This window comes from Serinus canaria, chromosome 3 (assembly GCF_022539315.1).
Source record: "Serinus canaria isolate serCan28SL12 chromosome 3, serCan2020, whole genome shotgun sequence".
Lineage (NCBI taxonomy): Eukaryota > Metazoa > Chordata > Aves > Passeriformes > Fringillidae > Serinus > Serinus canaria.
In genome coordinates, this window is record NC_066316.1 from 49576505 (window position 1) to 49591195 (window position 14691).

Consider the following 14691-nt stretch of genomic DNA (forward strand, 5'->3'; position numbering starts at 1 on the left):
ACACTGTACAATGATGATAAAACTTTTACCACTATAGAGTGATAAAACTTTTGTCAGCAAGTTTGGAACAGCCATACTGGTTGTGAGTTAAATCTCTGAGCCTTGCTAGCTAATATCTGTCTTATTCCAGACATGCCAATCAATTCATGACTGATTATTCTCTGGCCCAGATTACTAAGAATAACACAATAAACAGGAGACTTCATATTTGGGAAAAATGATGAGTTTAGTTTGCACCTAAACTTCAGGTCTCTGAGGCACTTCAAGAATTTTGCAGAACAAGATGTGTGAACAACATAAATCTCTCATTCTCAACAAATAAGCAAGGCAATTCAAAAGATTCATTCTATCCCCTAAGGATGCCAAATATTTGGAAAGTAAAACCATTCAAATATATTCTTGTTCGAGGAATATTTTCCCAAAGCTAACAAAAGGACACAGACCAGGAAAATAGTACTCACCAGAAAGTTGCTTTGTCCCTGCTTTCTATATCTATGAACCCAGATTCCAAAAAAATGTCCTTGTAAATTCGACCAACCAGGCAGTACATATCTGAAGCTACTTGGTCTTCCTGCTCTACAAGGGGAATCATAATTTCTAGAGCTTTCTGTCTGTCTCCAGGCAGATTTCTCCTGTTGAAAATAATAATTTTGATTAAAAAACCAACAAAGTTAACAAGAAATAATTTTTCATGACTGTTTTTAATAGACATTTGACTTCATCCGTGTAAGATGATGGATAGACACAATGTACTATTTTATATATACACACTTACTCCTTCTTCCTTTTTTTTGTCTTTTCTTTATGTCATGAGAAACCTTTATAAATGCCCTTAAACACAACTTCTCTCTCTCATGAAGCATCAGCTATAGCAAAGCACTGAAAACAGCATCAAGAACCTCCAGGAAAACTCTTAGAAGGGTCATATGTTACTTCCTTATAAAATAGAAAAATATGAACCTTGATTTCATGTCTAGTATTTCTTTTAAAGTAATTCATGCTCTAAAGGAAAAAAGATTCATACTTGTGTTTGTGATTTTTCTTTTTATATACATTTTGACTGTGAAGCAGGAAGTCCAAAAAACACAAACCAGCTTGAACTCCCATGATAGGGAAGGTTTAGGAGTAAAGCCAAAAAGGCAATATTAAAAGAAGTACTTCAGACAAATAAACCACGTAATTGCAAGCATTAGACACTTCCTGGTGAGTCATAGCTTTGGTACATACACCATTCAGTATCAAAAGTTTAGAATTTTAACATGTTTGTGTACTGAATAATCAAATGACTCCATTTTGAACATTTCCACATCTTGTATTGACTATCACTAATCCAGATTAATGAATTTAATGAGAACAAAACCAGTATGGCAAATAATGGTTTGCAACATGGATTATTTACACTTAGCTGGTCTTCTGAGACAGAGGTCCCTACTTTGATTTCTGTTTACTTTTCCATCATCAATGCCCTTACATTTCTTGATTTAGGTCAGACTAATCCTGACTAATTGAGCTGCTCCATCCTTCCGTGCTAGTGACCTGGATTAGAAGCAACAGACACATTTTTTTCACAGCAAAGATTCAGAAGTGCAGAGTAATCCAGACCTGCCTTTGCTCACAAAATATCCTCTACAGTCCCAGTAAGGAGAAAGTTGCAATTTGCAAAAGTAATTCCTTCTTGGCACACCAAAGCATGAATGTTTTCATGGCTGTCATGGCTTCTAGTTTAATGGTCAGTCTGGAAAGGAGAGGAATAGGACAATCTCATCTGCACTCCTTTGGAGGTCCTGGGCCAATGTTTTGTCAGATACTCTCAGAGGCAATATCTTGAGTCACAGAACCAGTGAACTATAAGGATATGCCTGAAAAGATCATGCTGCAGTTTTCCAGGTTTTTAGCGCCTCAATGAACTAGTCCTGTTCTCAAAGGCAACTTTGTTTCAGAAAACTGTGACCTTGAGGTCTAAGCAACAGGTTATGGGTCCAGGGAACACCCAGTGACTCTTGTGAAGGCTGTGTAGAAGTGGCAGGTGTAGGCTGGACTATTTAATCTGCAAAACTTCATATATTTATGTCAAAGTGGAAACAAAAAAGACACAATATTTCTACCTTCATTTACCTAGTATAAAGACAAAAGTAAGGATCTAGACATTTTATTCAGACAAAAAATGCCAGACAGCTGTTTTGGGTTTTTTTATCTTTTTTTTTTCTTTTTATTTCAAAACCAGGTTTATTTTTTCAAGTAATTCCTTGTGACAGGTTTTGACATCACTTTTACATGATGTGCAGTTTTAAGCCTCCTCAGTGAACCTGAATTACAAAATTCAAATCTGTGAGAAGCAGAACCATCTATAGACATTTGCTATACTTGACAATTTCAATACCTGCTGATGCCTGGTCTACTCTTCTCAAAGTCAACAGCAAAATGTTCACTGTGATAACAGCAAAGAAACAGAGAACATCTGTAATTTCCTCTGAAAAAACACCTCTCTTAATCACTTGCCTAAATGTCACCATCCTAGGAAGAAAATCTAGGCTTGGCTTTTATTTAATCCATAGAAGCAGTGTATGTCGCTCCATGTATCACATTTTGCTCATGTTATCAGAGAACGTGAAAATTATTTTATCATCATAATACAATAAAATCTTCCTATGGACATTTGAAAGGTCTGCTTCTGTCTCCTGACATTACCAAAATTCAGACTTGAATGAGATGATGTCTTTGCCAGCAGAAATGAAGCAGCGCTGTCACACAGCAACGTTAAAAGTGTATTTTACAGAAGGAAAATATTGTTAGGTATTTGTTTGCTCTAATTTAGGTACTGAAACAAAAAACATAATGCAAACCTATGGAAAGACAAATCAAACATGCTAAAAGAAAAGGAATGAAATTTAACAGTATGAGATAAAAAGAAGCTTAGAATCTCCAGAGCTGCTTCAGTCAAAATCATAGGATTGCATATAAAGATTCCAGTAGGGAACTTCACACAGGATTACCCTTATAAAGTTTGAAGTTTTGATTTACTGTTCCATAGCAGAAGGAAGGGTAGATTCTTACCTGTTTAGTGCAAATGCATAATGCAACCTCACATGGTGGTGGGAAGCCAAGTCAAAAGTGGGCAGTTTTTCTAAAGTTTTCACCAATTTCACAATGGAATCGTAATCCTTCCAAAAGAAAGGAATAATAAAGTTTTAAGGGGCTGTTCTGAGGTATGCCTCTATAAACTCCTCTTCAACCTAAGCAGCTATTATTTCATACTAAGAAGTATTTTTAGTCCATTATAAGTTTTATGGGTTTCAGTTTCTTCAGTCTCATACTGTAAATAGCCTAGCACTAATCAGAGATGGGAATATGCACAGTATTTAGCAGAGAAGCCCAATCTGGTCTCCTGCACTGCTTCAACATGGTCCTGTGGAAATTTTCATACATCTGTTTCATTATTAAAGTTAGGAACTGAACGCATCTCAGTGCTCATATTGTGCAGAAATTACAAAGCTAACTGCATTTGAATTAAGGCATCTCAAATCTCTGAAGTAGGCATAAGCCACAAAACCAAGACTCTTTAATACCACCATTTTTAAAGTAGCTTACTCACTGATATATTTAAAAAACAAATAAAAAATCAAACTCAAACCACTTCATAATGTTTAAGGAGTCACAGTTGAAATTATGGATAACAAAGCAGGCAATTACCAGCATCATTCCAAAACCTGAAATATGAACTATTTGTGTTTCTATAAGAAATGTCACCAGCTTTGGGGAAAAAGAATACATTTGCCTATCAATTGCAGAATGCCACCATAGCCTTTAATTACATGCTGTTCATCATACAGCAGTGCTGAGATCGAGAAGAGTTATTACACATCATGTACTTTTTAGGTACTGTTATAAAACCCTTTTCTGCTATGGAAAGGCAAACAGTGAAACTACAAAACAAAACAAAAACATCAGAGAAGACACCACAAAAGATTTTTGCTAGTGCGTTTTATCCACACATTTTATTAAAAAATCTGTGCCAAATGCACTAAAAAATTTCTGCAAGAACGTAATTTAATTTACTGTTCTTAGTAGTGAACTCCTACCTGGATGTCTCTGTAGGACAGCAGCAAGTTTATGACGATGTCAGCAGACAAGACTTCAACGTTATCGACTCGCTGTCGAATCCTTGCCAGCTCTGCCGCGAGCTCTTTGCCCGTGTAAAGTGTCCGGGCCTTTCTGATGTCGTTCAGAATGGACTCCCGGAAATACTGGCTGCAGAGGAACAACTTCACATCAGCACAGCTCTCCCACAGTGTATGTGCAGAACATGTATTGATGGAACAGTGTCAATGCAGAGACTTGGCCAAGCTCATCTATTAAATATCAGTTTTTCTGAACAGAAAGCAAAAGAGGCTGACATTTATCTTGCCAGCTGGAATATTTGCATTTTACAGGGGTGTACAAGAAGACAACTCACCTGGAACTGGCCTGTGCCACCTTCAAGAGCTGAATAAATCGATCCACCAGAGGTAAGCAAATAGGCCCAAGCAGAGACTCAAAACCAGGTGGCATCAGCTCTGTGAGTCCCTTCACGAAACTGCTATCACAGCAGTACACCTTGTTATGTGGAGTTATCATATAAGGAACAAATATGTAGTTCCCAGTGCACATCTGCAGGGAAACAAGGGGCAATATTTAGGGCAGTTATGGCTTGGCAAGCCAAAGTTTGAAACCATTGCATGTACTACCTGCAGATTTCCACCTGTTAAAGTCAAAGGCAGACGTGCTGCTTACTTCAGCAAGACCAAGTTTTGACTTACAAATTCAGTTTCTACATCAAATATGATATACACCTGAAATGTATTCTTTCAGATTTCTGATCTGCTTCCTGTAAAATCAGTCTTTACAGAAGTGTTAAGTTGACCTTAAAATTTTAATTGGCTCAGTAGTGAAATAATTCTCAGGCCACACCCTGAAGAGGCAGATAGAATCAAAAAAAGCTACGGTAATTGCTTTTCAAGGTGACATAATCAGAAGAAAGCAGTACAGTTTGGCTCACAGATACTGGAAACAGTAACACAATCTGCTTGCCTCACAACACGACAACCATAGAGAAAATTACTCCTCAGATGAACTGCAAAATTACTCAAATAGTTTTGCATTCAAATAGCAAAATAAATTCCCTACTACATAGAAAATATTTTCAATGGGACTTAAAATCATACATAGTTCAGAATAATCACTTACAGATCACCTCAGCATTGCTAAACTGCATTGATTTTTATATATCAATGTATGACAGATACTTTACAAAAAAAAAAAAAAGAAAAAAAATTAAGTGTCTTCCAAGGAAGAGAAGAGGGAGGTAAGATGTCTGCTGGCTGAGGTATGTGTGTGAGTACAGATTTATGTGGAGAGAAAGTTGCCGAATATTTGTGTTTTAAAGAGTCTTAACTATGAGAGAGAATACCAACAAAATCAGGAGGACTTCCACCATTCATCTCTCAAAGCTCAGACTCCATTACTGAAGGGCCCAGCAGCCCAACAACAAAAGCCTTAAGGAAGCATTTCTTGAGACCCATAATTTTTAGTATGCCTAAATTACTTCCAAGGTTAATTAGTTTCTGTTCAGCTGCTTTGACTCTCCCAGAAGTCAATACTGCAATGCAGACACTTCAGAAACTCCCTGCCTAGCTGAGCTCCACGCATTGAGAGGGCAGTGACTGAATAGCTTATGAATGCACAATACCACCTGTGTGCTTAAAACAGGCATTTTAACATGCATTATTAGATTCTTAAAACATGGAAGGATTGAGGTAGTCAAGTCTACAAAATATACGTGTATAGATATGACAGTAAACACACATTTGTGTACAAATCCGAGACTGGCTATGAAAAGTACAGGAATTATTTTTTAATTACACCCATCATACTATGAAATTGTAAGACCTCAATATAAAGGCAATCCTACTGCACTTCTGAGGGGTATCGACAGACTCTGTAAAATCTAAAAATAATTGGTGCAGGAAGTTACAGGAAGTCAATTGAATTCAACTAACACAGAAGTTGAAGATTACTGTATACAGTGCCTTGCACAAGGGTTAATTTAGTCTTCTTTCTGCAGCCATTGTGAGCTACTGCTGCTGAAGAGCTAGGGAATATTTATCTCAGTGTGACTGCAGCAATTCCAAAGGAAAGTTGAGCACTGGGGAGTATATGACAAATTTTTTAACAAGTAACTAAGGAGTGGGATGCCAGAACCCAAACTGGCTGTCTGTGCAACGGAAAAGTGAATGGATACCTCTATTCAAGAATATCCTAGCATGTAAGGCAATCACATGCTCTCAACAGTGAATGGATGAACTTTTTACCCCGCTAAAATCTAATGAGCCCCACAGTCAAAGGCAAAGGGAAAATTATGAACTTGCTGGAACTGGTTTCAGCAATTTTAAGAGATGGGTACATTGCCACTGGCATAAGAGCCACTATTACACATAGGCAGACTGTTCTCCAGCATTCCTTTTCTAGGTAAAGGAGAAAAAGGTTGAGAAGTCAGAGTCAAGAAAAAGGATGAAGTAGCTACAGATATCCGGAGACAAGCACTTTACTTCCTAATGTTTATTCAGTGCATTAAAAATAAATTCAAAAACTGTTGCAGGAAGACCTTCTCAGACCTCTGGCACACTGCTTCCAATGCTCAATTCTTAAATAAAAATCAACTCTGGAAAGGGATGTTCTTATCTCTTGAAATTCACATAACCCAAGGTTTACCCTTGTAAAACAGTCATGCCACCTACAGAGATAGTACCAGAGTCTTGATCTTTAATTCTACCAGGAGGAAAACTGCTCTTCCTGCAGATGACAAGTGCCTCAATCCATTACTGAGAATGAGCTCTGAGAAACTCATCCTGAGTGCACCTTCTGTATCTATTTCAGTGAAACAAGAGAGTCAGCAAAAGTTAGCTTATATGCATTCCTCCTGTTAGCCAAGGAGGGAAAAGAAAAGCTGGTTATAATATAGAGCCTGGCAGAGAAGACATGCAGACCCAAGAGTCTTTGGAAGCAGAGGACAGGAAAGAACTTAACAGTAAAAGACAGGAGAAAACGCTGTGGGAAGAAAAAAAAAAAATTAATCCATTTTCAGCTGTTCAGAGGGCCCCCAGGGGTCTCAGGGAATTGTCTCAAGCTAGAATCTTACCCTTCTATTCAGTAGCAAGTAGTGTGAAAACTCAGTGGCCTTTCCCTCAGCCAGGGCATCACTTTGCTTCTTAACTTAACCTAGATAGGTATCTTTTATCGGAGCTTTGTATAGATGACACCTCTCAAATTTGATTGAAATTCATCAGACAGACAAACAGGCAGATACAGAACAAATGTGGAGGATAAAAAACCAGTACAAGCTCTTAAGTTTCATTTCCTTAGGAAATGCACTTAAAAAAAAAAAGAAAAGTAAAAAGAGCACACATGCAATAAAGCTAAGAAACACAAGAAATACTGACCTCAATTTCACTTCCCTAGCTAAAGAGTACACTAGGTAGATATTTAACAGCTAAAACTAACAAAGGCAGACCATGCAGTAGCTGTGGCATCAAAAGAAAAAAAATAATCAAAAGTTACATATTGTTTACTAAAGGTGGTGGTGGAAGAAAGATAAAAGTGAGGGCAAGACTGCTTTTGTCTAACAAAGTCTATAGTCTCCTTCTCTGGAGAAACATATTGTGTCATCATGACAAATTCTAACTGCAAAGAGCCCAACTCCAGCTGCCTTTGGGCTATGATTAGGGTGGGAGCCCAGGAGAACCAAGCTGTGGGAGCTACTCTAAATGTCAGACCACTTTCAACCATTTTCCCCAAAGTAGAGTGGGTGACTGCTTCTTTCCTCATTCACCCGGTAATGCAACCTGTCTCAGCAACTTATGCTTCTTTCTCATCTTTTTTTGTCAAAATATAAGCTACACTAACTTAAGTCAGAAAGGATCATGTGGTCTTTCTGACACACACTTCCCATCTGCTCACACCTGCTTTACATTTTCACTTAGTGCATAGTACTAGACTTGGAAGCTTAAATATATTTAACTTATTCTATTAAATTTGCTCTGTAATGCTCCATCCCAACACTGATCCCACAAAATCTGGTCTTTTTTCTAACCCTAATTGACTTCCTTTTATACTTTAAGTCTGTTAAGCGCACAAGACAAAATTGTTTTACTTTGATGTGTTCTTGTGAATGGATCAAAGTAAAACATTCACCATATCATGTATAATGAAAGTAACACACGGAAGCCTTTCAATAAATCCAGGATATTTTTGAAGGAGTGGCATCTTAAATACAATTGTTATATTCCGTTATGTCAACACCCTTTAAAAAACATGGGTCGAATACAGGGGCTTCAAAAATGGGTGGGAATAGACCCCCTCAATCAAGAACAGGTGCTGCAAGTTTCATTTTGCAACCCTCTTTCTTTATAAAACCTTAATTATTTAAGGTTCAAAAGTTCAAATTACTCTAGTGAAAATTACAAAAGGATTGCAGGGCACCTGAGTTATATGTTGAAAGGCATTACTGAAAACATCTGGGACAGGCCTGGAGCAGGCATACAGCAAGTTAGATGACAGGTACTGTGGTTCACACTGAGGGACATCAGACAGGTAATCCTGGCCTAAGCTTTCAGATCTGCTGAGCTACTTTTATCTGGGAGATACGAACATACCTATCAAAGCCTTGCTCTAGCACACTCAGAACCTGGCAACACCGGTCACTTTCTGACAGACTGTCCATGTCAGCCCATTTCATCAAGTCAGGCAGACTAATCAAAAGGCACAAGTGCTGGCTGGAGGCCAGCTACACAGAGAAATGCTTACAACTAAGTGACAGACACTGTAATTAATTTTTGCAAATGTTTTAATTGCTCTGTATTTTTCTAATGTCCCTTCCTCATTTACTGAGGACAAATTTAACAATTCTAAAGCATGAGTAATTGCAGATAGAGATGCAAGATAATTTTTAATAGCTCTATAATTACAGAATTTAAGACAAGGCTTCTAGCTAGACCTAGTGGTCACTGGATCTTTAGGCACCTCCTTCTTGTTCAATATCCTTCCTTAGCTTCTGAAAGAAATTAATATAGCACTTATTTGTATGCAAGAGATAATAAAAATCAATAGCATATACTTACATTGTATTGACCACAGCAAGAATATAAACCAGCCCTTCTTTCAATATTCCCCTCTTCTACAGAACTACTTGTGAAAAGGGCAGCTTTTTGAACTTGAATGGGGAGACCATATCTTCTTAGAAAGAACATCATGAAATAAGATAAACACTACTCTCTCTCTCTAAAAAATAAATCTGACGATTTATTTTTTACAATTGATTTTTTTTTTCTGAAAGTTGCACAGATTAAAAAGACATGGTACTAGACAAAGGAACATTTGAGTTCTGGCCAATTAATTCTCCTGTCTTTAATTTTTCTTCAAAAAGAGGCGGAAAACTCTGAAAAATTGCAAAGAGTCAGTGATGCACAGTCCTTTAAATACCCTAAGGTTCTTAACTAACACTGTTCTCTTGGGATCATTTAGCAGTCAAATATCCACAAACAGAGAAATGCTGCCTTCAAGGACAAGAAGTGTCAAAGAAAAAAGATTCCCAAAACCAAAACCATGGTACTTTAGCCATTAATGGGAGAATCTAGCAGAATCCAACCCACTGGCCAAAGCTTTAGGTCACCATACAATGTAACTTTAATAAAAGAAAAAAAAAATCAGCTGAAGTAATAAAAATTGCCAGTATCTCTCACAGTAGGAACTGTTCTTCCTGCTGACACTCTTCTAATTAAAAGAACTTTTTTGTATTTCTCCCACTCATCCTTTTGAAAAATATCTGCTTTTATTTCAATTTTTCTGGTGAAATTTTTAAGGTAGTTCTCTGACTGCACATGGTATTATGTGTAGCAGATGGCAAAATCATAAACCAAGTTATTAAATCTATTCCCCCTCCATCACCCAAATACACAGTAAATCAACATCTGCTGATGTTTTAATGAATACAAACTCAGTTTGGGTTTACTTTAAATCCCACTCACATTAATGATAGCCTTACTACTGATTTGAAAAGGAACTTAAGTAAGCCTCATGCCTCAAATGAACTGAAGCACAGAGACTGGATCTACACTATCACATACATAACCTTCTCTTTGAGAATATATTCTTTCTTTATATACTCAGCAATATCATTATATTGCAACAATGCTACATCCTAAATGCTTGTTAAAAATCATCTTACAGCCTATATGGTCCTTTCACCATCTTTACATAGGAAAAAAAGTTACCAACTTTTTCCTAGGAAAGTATGTGTCAAATATATTAGTCAAGAATTCACAAAATTAAAAATAAGCAAGACGTAGTGTTGTATCATAAATAATAAATACCACAGTTATCATTTCCAGCAAAATATTTACTGAAGGCTACATAGCATTTTTACTTACTCGGATATCAAAAATAAAACTGGCCACAAATCTCCTGTTGGCTGGATGAAGAGTATTAAAAATATTTACCCCTATTTCCATGGTGAAAGAAACCAACAATTAAACATACCCTATGCTACAGTCTTTTGACAGCAGCTATATGGAGATTCTGAGCCTGCAGATGCCTCTGGAATGCCTCATCCAGAGTCACAGAATGGGTCAGGTTGGAAGACACCACAGTGGTCATCTGGACCAACCTCCCCACTCAAGCAGGGTCATCCTAGAGCACACAGGATTGTGTCCAGACAGTTCTGGAATATCTCCAGTCAGGGAGACTCCACAATTTCTCTGGCCAATTTGTTTCAGTGCTTGGTTGCTTGCACAGTAAAGAAGTTCTTCCTCATATTCAGGTGGAATTTCCTGTGCTCCAGGGTCTGCCCATTGCCTCCTGTTCTAGTCCTTGGCTCCATTGAAAACAGCCTGGCTCCATCTTCTTGACACCCTCCCTTCAGATACTTATAGACATGGATGAGGTCCCCTCTCAGCTGTCTCTTCTGGAGGCTGAACAAGCCCAGCTGCCCCAGTTTTTCTCCCTAAGAGATGCTCCTGTCCTTTCAACATCTTTGTTGCCCTGTGCTGGACTTGCTCCAGGAGCTCCATGTCTCTCTTGTACTGGGATCTCAGAACCGGATGAGTTCTCCCACTCACATTAAAGGAGCACTACACCAAACTGTCTCTTGAGCTATACCTTAAACAAGAGGCATTTTAAAGGTTGTGGAAAACCAGTAAAAATTACAATCACAGAGCCACAGAATGGTTTGGGTTGGAAGGGACCTTAAAGGTAATCCTTTCCAATATCTGTGTTGTGGCCAGGTTGCTCAGAGCCCCATCCAAACCAGCTTTGAACACTTCCAGGGATGGGGCATCCATAGCTTCTCTGGGCAACCTGTTCCAGTGCCTTACTACCCTCACAGTACATAATTTCTTCCTAATGCCTAATCTAAACCTTCCCTCTTTGAGCCTGAAGCTATTGCCCTTTGTCCTATCCCTGATCTGATCCCTTCAAGTGTTTGAAAAACAAAACACTGCTAAGGGTGCCCAGCCATACAACACTAACCCTCTTGCTCAGTTGCTAGTGCCTGCAAGTCAGGTGCCCAAGAGAGCAATTCCCATTGCCTCCAAGGGCCCTTCTGGTCAGACCAGGAGCAGTAGTGCAGCCTCACACCCCAGGCAGCCCCCAAAGCTATCCACTACTCCAGCCTGGTGCAAGCAAGCAGCCTGAACTGAAAGGTGTGCACTGTGTCAAGGTGTAACTTACTGCAGTGGGTTGCAAACCACATGTAGAATACATGCATATTAAACACTCAGATTCAGCAAGAAGTCAAATTTTCAAAAAATTGAATAGACCTGCAACTTTCCTCCAAAGGTGGTAGAATTTGAACCATGGAAAATTATGATGAAATGAAAACTGGTTAGCTAAGACTAGCAATGTACAGTCATGAACCATAACCTTTATAGCAACATCTTATGACTGAAACTCTTTACTAGTAATTTCTGGAATGCCTCCGTTGCTTGATTGACCTCAAAAATCAGATAACAGCAAAAACTAAACTAAAGTTTTCAACCAGCAAAGTAACTACCTCCTGTTAAGGTACCACTCCCTGTAAAAATGTATGGTTTTGGTATTACTGGAACATTTGGAAAAGCTCCAACTAAATAGCTGTAAAACCACATATAACAGGAAATAAGCCAATGTTATCTTGTACTGCTCTGCCCAGACAGGCTCCAGGCAGCTTATCCTTGCTATGCAACATTGTATTGACTATTATTAGGAAGCACGAAAATCCAGAAGAAGAACAAAACAGTTGGCAATAGATTTTTTTTTGTTGCTGTTATCCCTCTTATTTTTAGGGATACAAGGTTTAGGAAAAGCAAACACAAGGCATTTCGGTTAGGCAGATATATATAGATACACACACACTTGTTTTGCAACCTTTTTAATCCCCTGGTGCCAAGGATACCATGGTCCTGATATGGCTGAGTTTGCATGCTATTAAAAAACATGTTCTAGAACAGCAAGACTGAACTTCTTGTTTATCCATATGTGAATTTCATTTTTTTTTCATATCAGCAACCTCACATGACTATTTTTGGTAAGAGTGAACATCAGAGACACGGCTTCTCTAGAACAGAATCTCTGTCAAACCCATTTATCCAAGAATCTTATAATTTATGAAGAAACAAAATGTTGATAAAGTAGGCATTATGTTCAGTATTTAGGCATGCACCAATATTTTGGAAAGTCTACTTCCAGGTAATTTGGCTGACATCATGCTGAAAAAATGAGGAAAAAGGAGACAAAGGAGCTGCTAAAACCATTTCACTGACTTCCTCGTTCTAATACCAGGGAAAATACTTCCTCCCAGAAAAGATGTTATGTGGGTGTGCTTGAAAACATCTGAGACTTTCAAGGAACACATTCTTTTTCTGGCATACATTGAAGCATTTCCAAAAGTGATAAATGACAGTGTCACAGTCGCCTATCCAAATTTAAATGAAAAACAGAACAATCCTTTCTGAAACAGACGAAGGCCAAGTTATCATACCTCTCCTTGAGCTACAGGGACTGTCATTTAAAAACAGGACAAGATGACATCTCCCCTTTATTCTATTGTACCAGCCATCTCCTGCTGGTTTCCTGCTAAGAGAGCTCTTCCCCCTACCCTCCCAGGAACATTACATTAGTCACACATCATTTTCCCTAGGTCCTAGGCCACCAGAACAAAATCACAGAATGTAATACATTCATTTACAAGAAAGGCCTTACTGTTCTCTTTTCATTTTATGTAAAAGGCCTAACTGATCATTTCTTCCACTTTCATTAGAGAAAGGCGAGAGATTTCTAGTCTAGCACATCTTTCACAGCCTTCTGTGAGTGTCTGAAAAGCACTTTTTGGATAAGAGCTATACAGAAACTCTATAGGGAAGCCTCTTTGCTTTTTTGGGTTTTTTAACCAAAAAAAATCTGTAATTTAAAATTCAGCATTTAACCAAAGCTTTCATTGGTTTTGAAGCCATCTTTAGAAATGCCATGCAGATAAAAGAAAAGACTGCATCTTTTTCAGAGAGTCGCATTTTATACTGGCAAAAGTAATTACTTAATCTACTGTTAAATAAAGAAGCAAAATCAGGAATGCTGCAGTTTTCATGGCATTGAGGAAAATAAAACCTGGGCAATTTCTGAAATTAAGTACTTCATATCCCCCTCTAGAAAAATTTATTCAAATATATGGAATTGTACAGCATGCACATAGCACCTCGGGGTATCAGCACAGCACTGGGTAGCCTCTATGAAATTCTGTCTTAGCAAATGTGGCTACCAGTAAGTCACGAAGCAAAGCCAAGAACAGCTCGACATGCCAGATAAATACTCTGACATGACTGGCACTGCTGCTCCAGAAAAAACACATTGGAAAAGCAGTGCTCTCCCAGCCACAGGTCTGCTTCCATCAAACTTGAAAGTGAAAAAGGGAAGGGAGATTTGGAAGGTCAGTCTCAGAAAGCAATGGGACATCAAGGTGCAGAAACCTACAGTTTAATAATAACTGGCACTCAGACCACTGGGACCTGCACTACATTTGGATTAACAGCTCCAGGACACAACTTCCAGAAATAAAAACTCTCTTTATAAATGTACTTTTTACATATATATATATGTAAAAACACACACATACACACACATACATCTATACATATGTACATACATATATATCTGTACATATATATATATACATAGATGAACACACATTTGCATACATACATATATTAACACACACATGCATACATACATATATATATATATATATATATATATATACACACTTTTTTTTTTCAGAGCTGTAACCATGGGTTTCTAAAACGAGCAACAGTTTCCAAATAACTCTACTTTCTAATACAGCATTTTAAAAAAACATTAAAGAATACTGAATAGAAAAAGGCAACAAAAAAAAGGATAAAATGACAAATGCAAATGGGTGTGAGATAATATGACAGACAAGTAAAGGCAGCAAAGAAAATACCACTGATAGATACAGGCAAGGTAAGAAGTGAGCCTGGTACCTAGCAACCAAGTGATTTACTGCTAGAATTTCCGGAATTCTACATCAAACTCTGTAAAATACAGTTGGAGAGTGTTACATGATTTGAGTGGAGAACAGAATATAAACAACATTAAATGAAACAGAAGTTTGGA

At 37.9% G+C, this 14691-nt stretch overlaps 1 protein-coding gene across 1 annotated transcript in view; it reads right to left on the minus strand.

Annotated features, from left to right (window-relative positions):
• Positions 1-14691, minus strand: part of MAP3K5 (mitogen-activated protein kinase kinase kinase 5) — a 98531-nt gene that overhangs the window by 52392 nt on the left and 31448 nt on the right. The window contains exons 4-7 of the mRNA XM_030235598.2: positions 4454-4647; positions 4080-4248; positions 3055-3161; positions 462-632 (exon numbers count right to left, since the gene is read on the minus strand). Of these exons, the coding sequence (XP_030091458.2) occupies positions 462-632; positions 3055-3161; positions 4080-4248; positions 4454-4647 (641 nt within the window). The remainder of the gene's footprint in view (positions 1-461; positions 633-3054; positions 3162-4079; positions 4249-4453; positions 4648-14691) is intronic.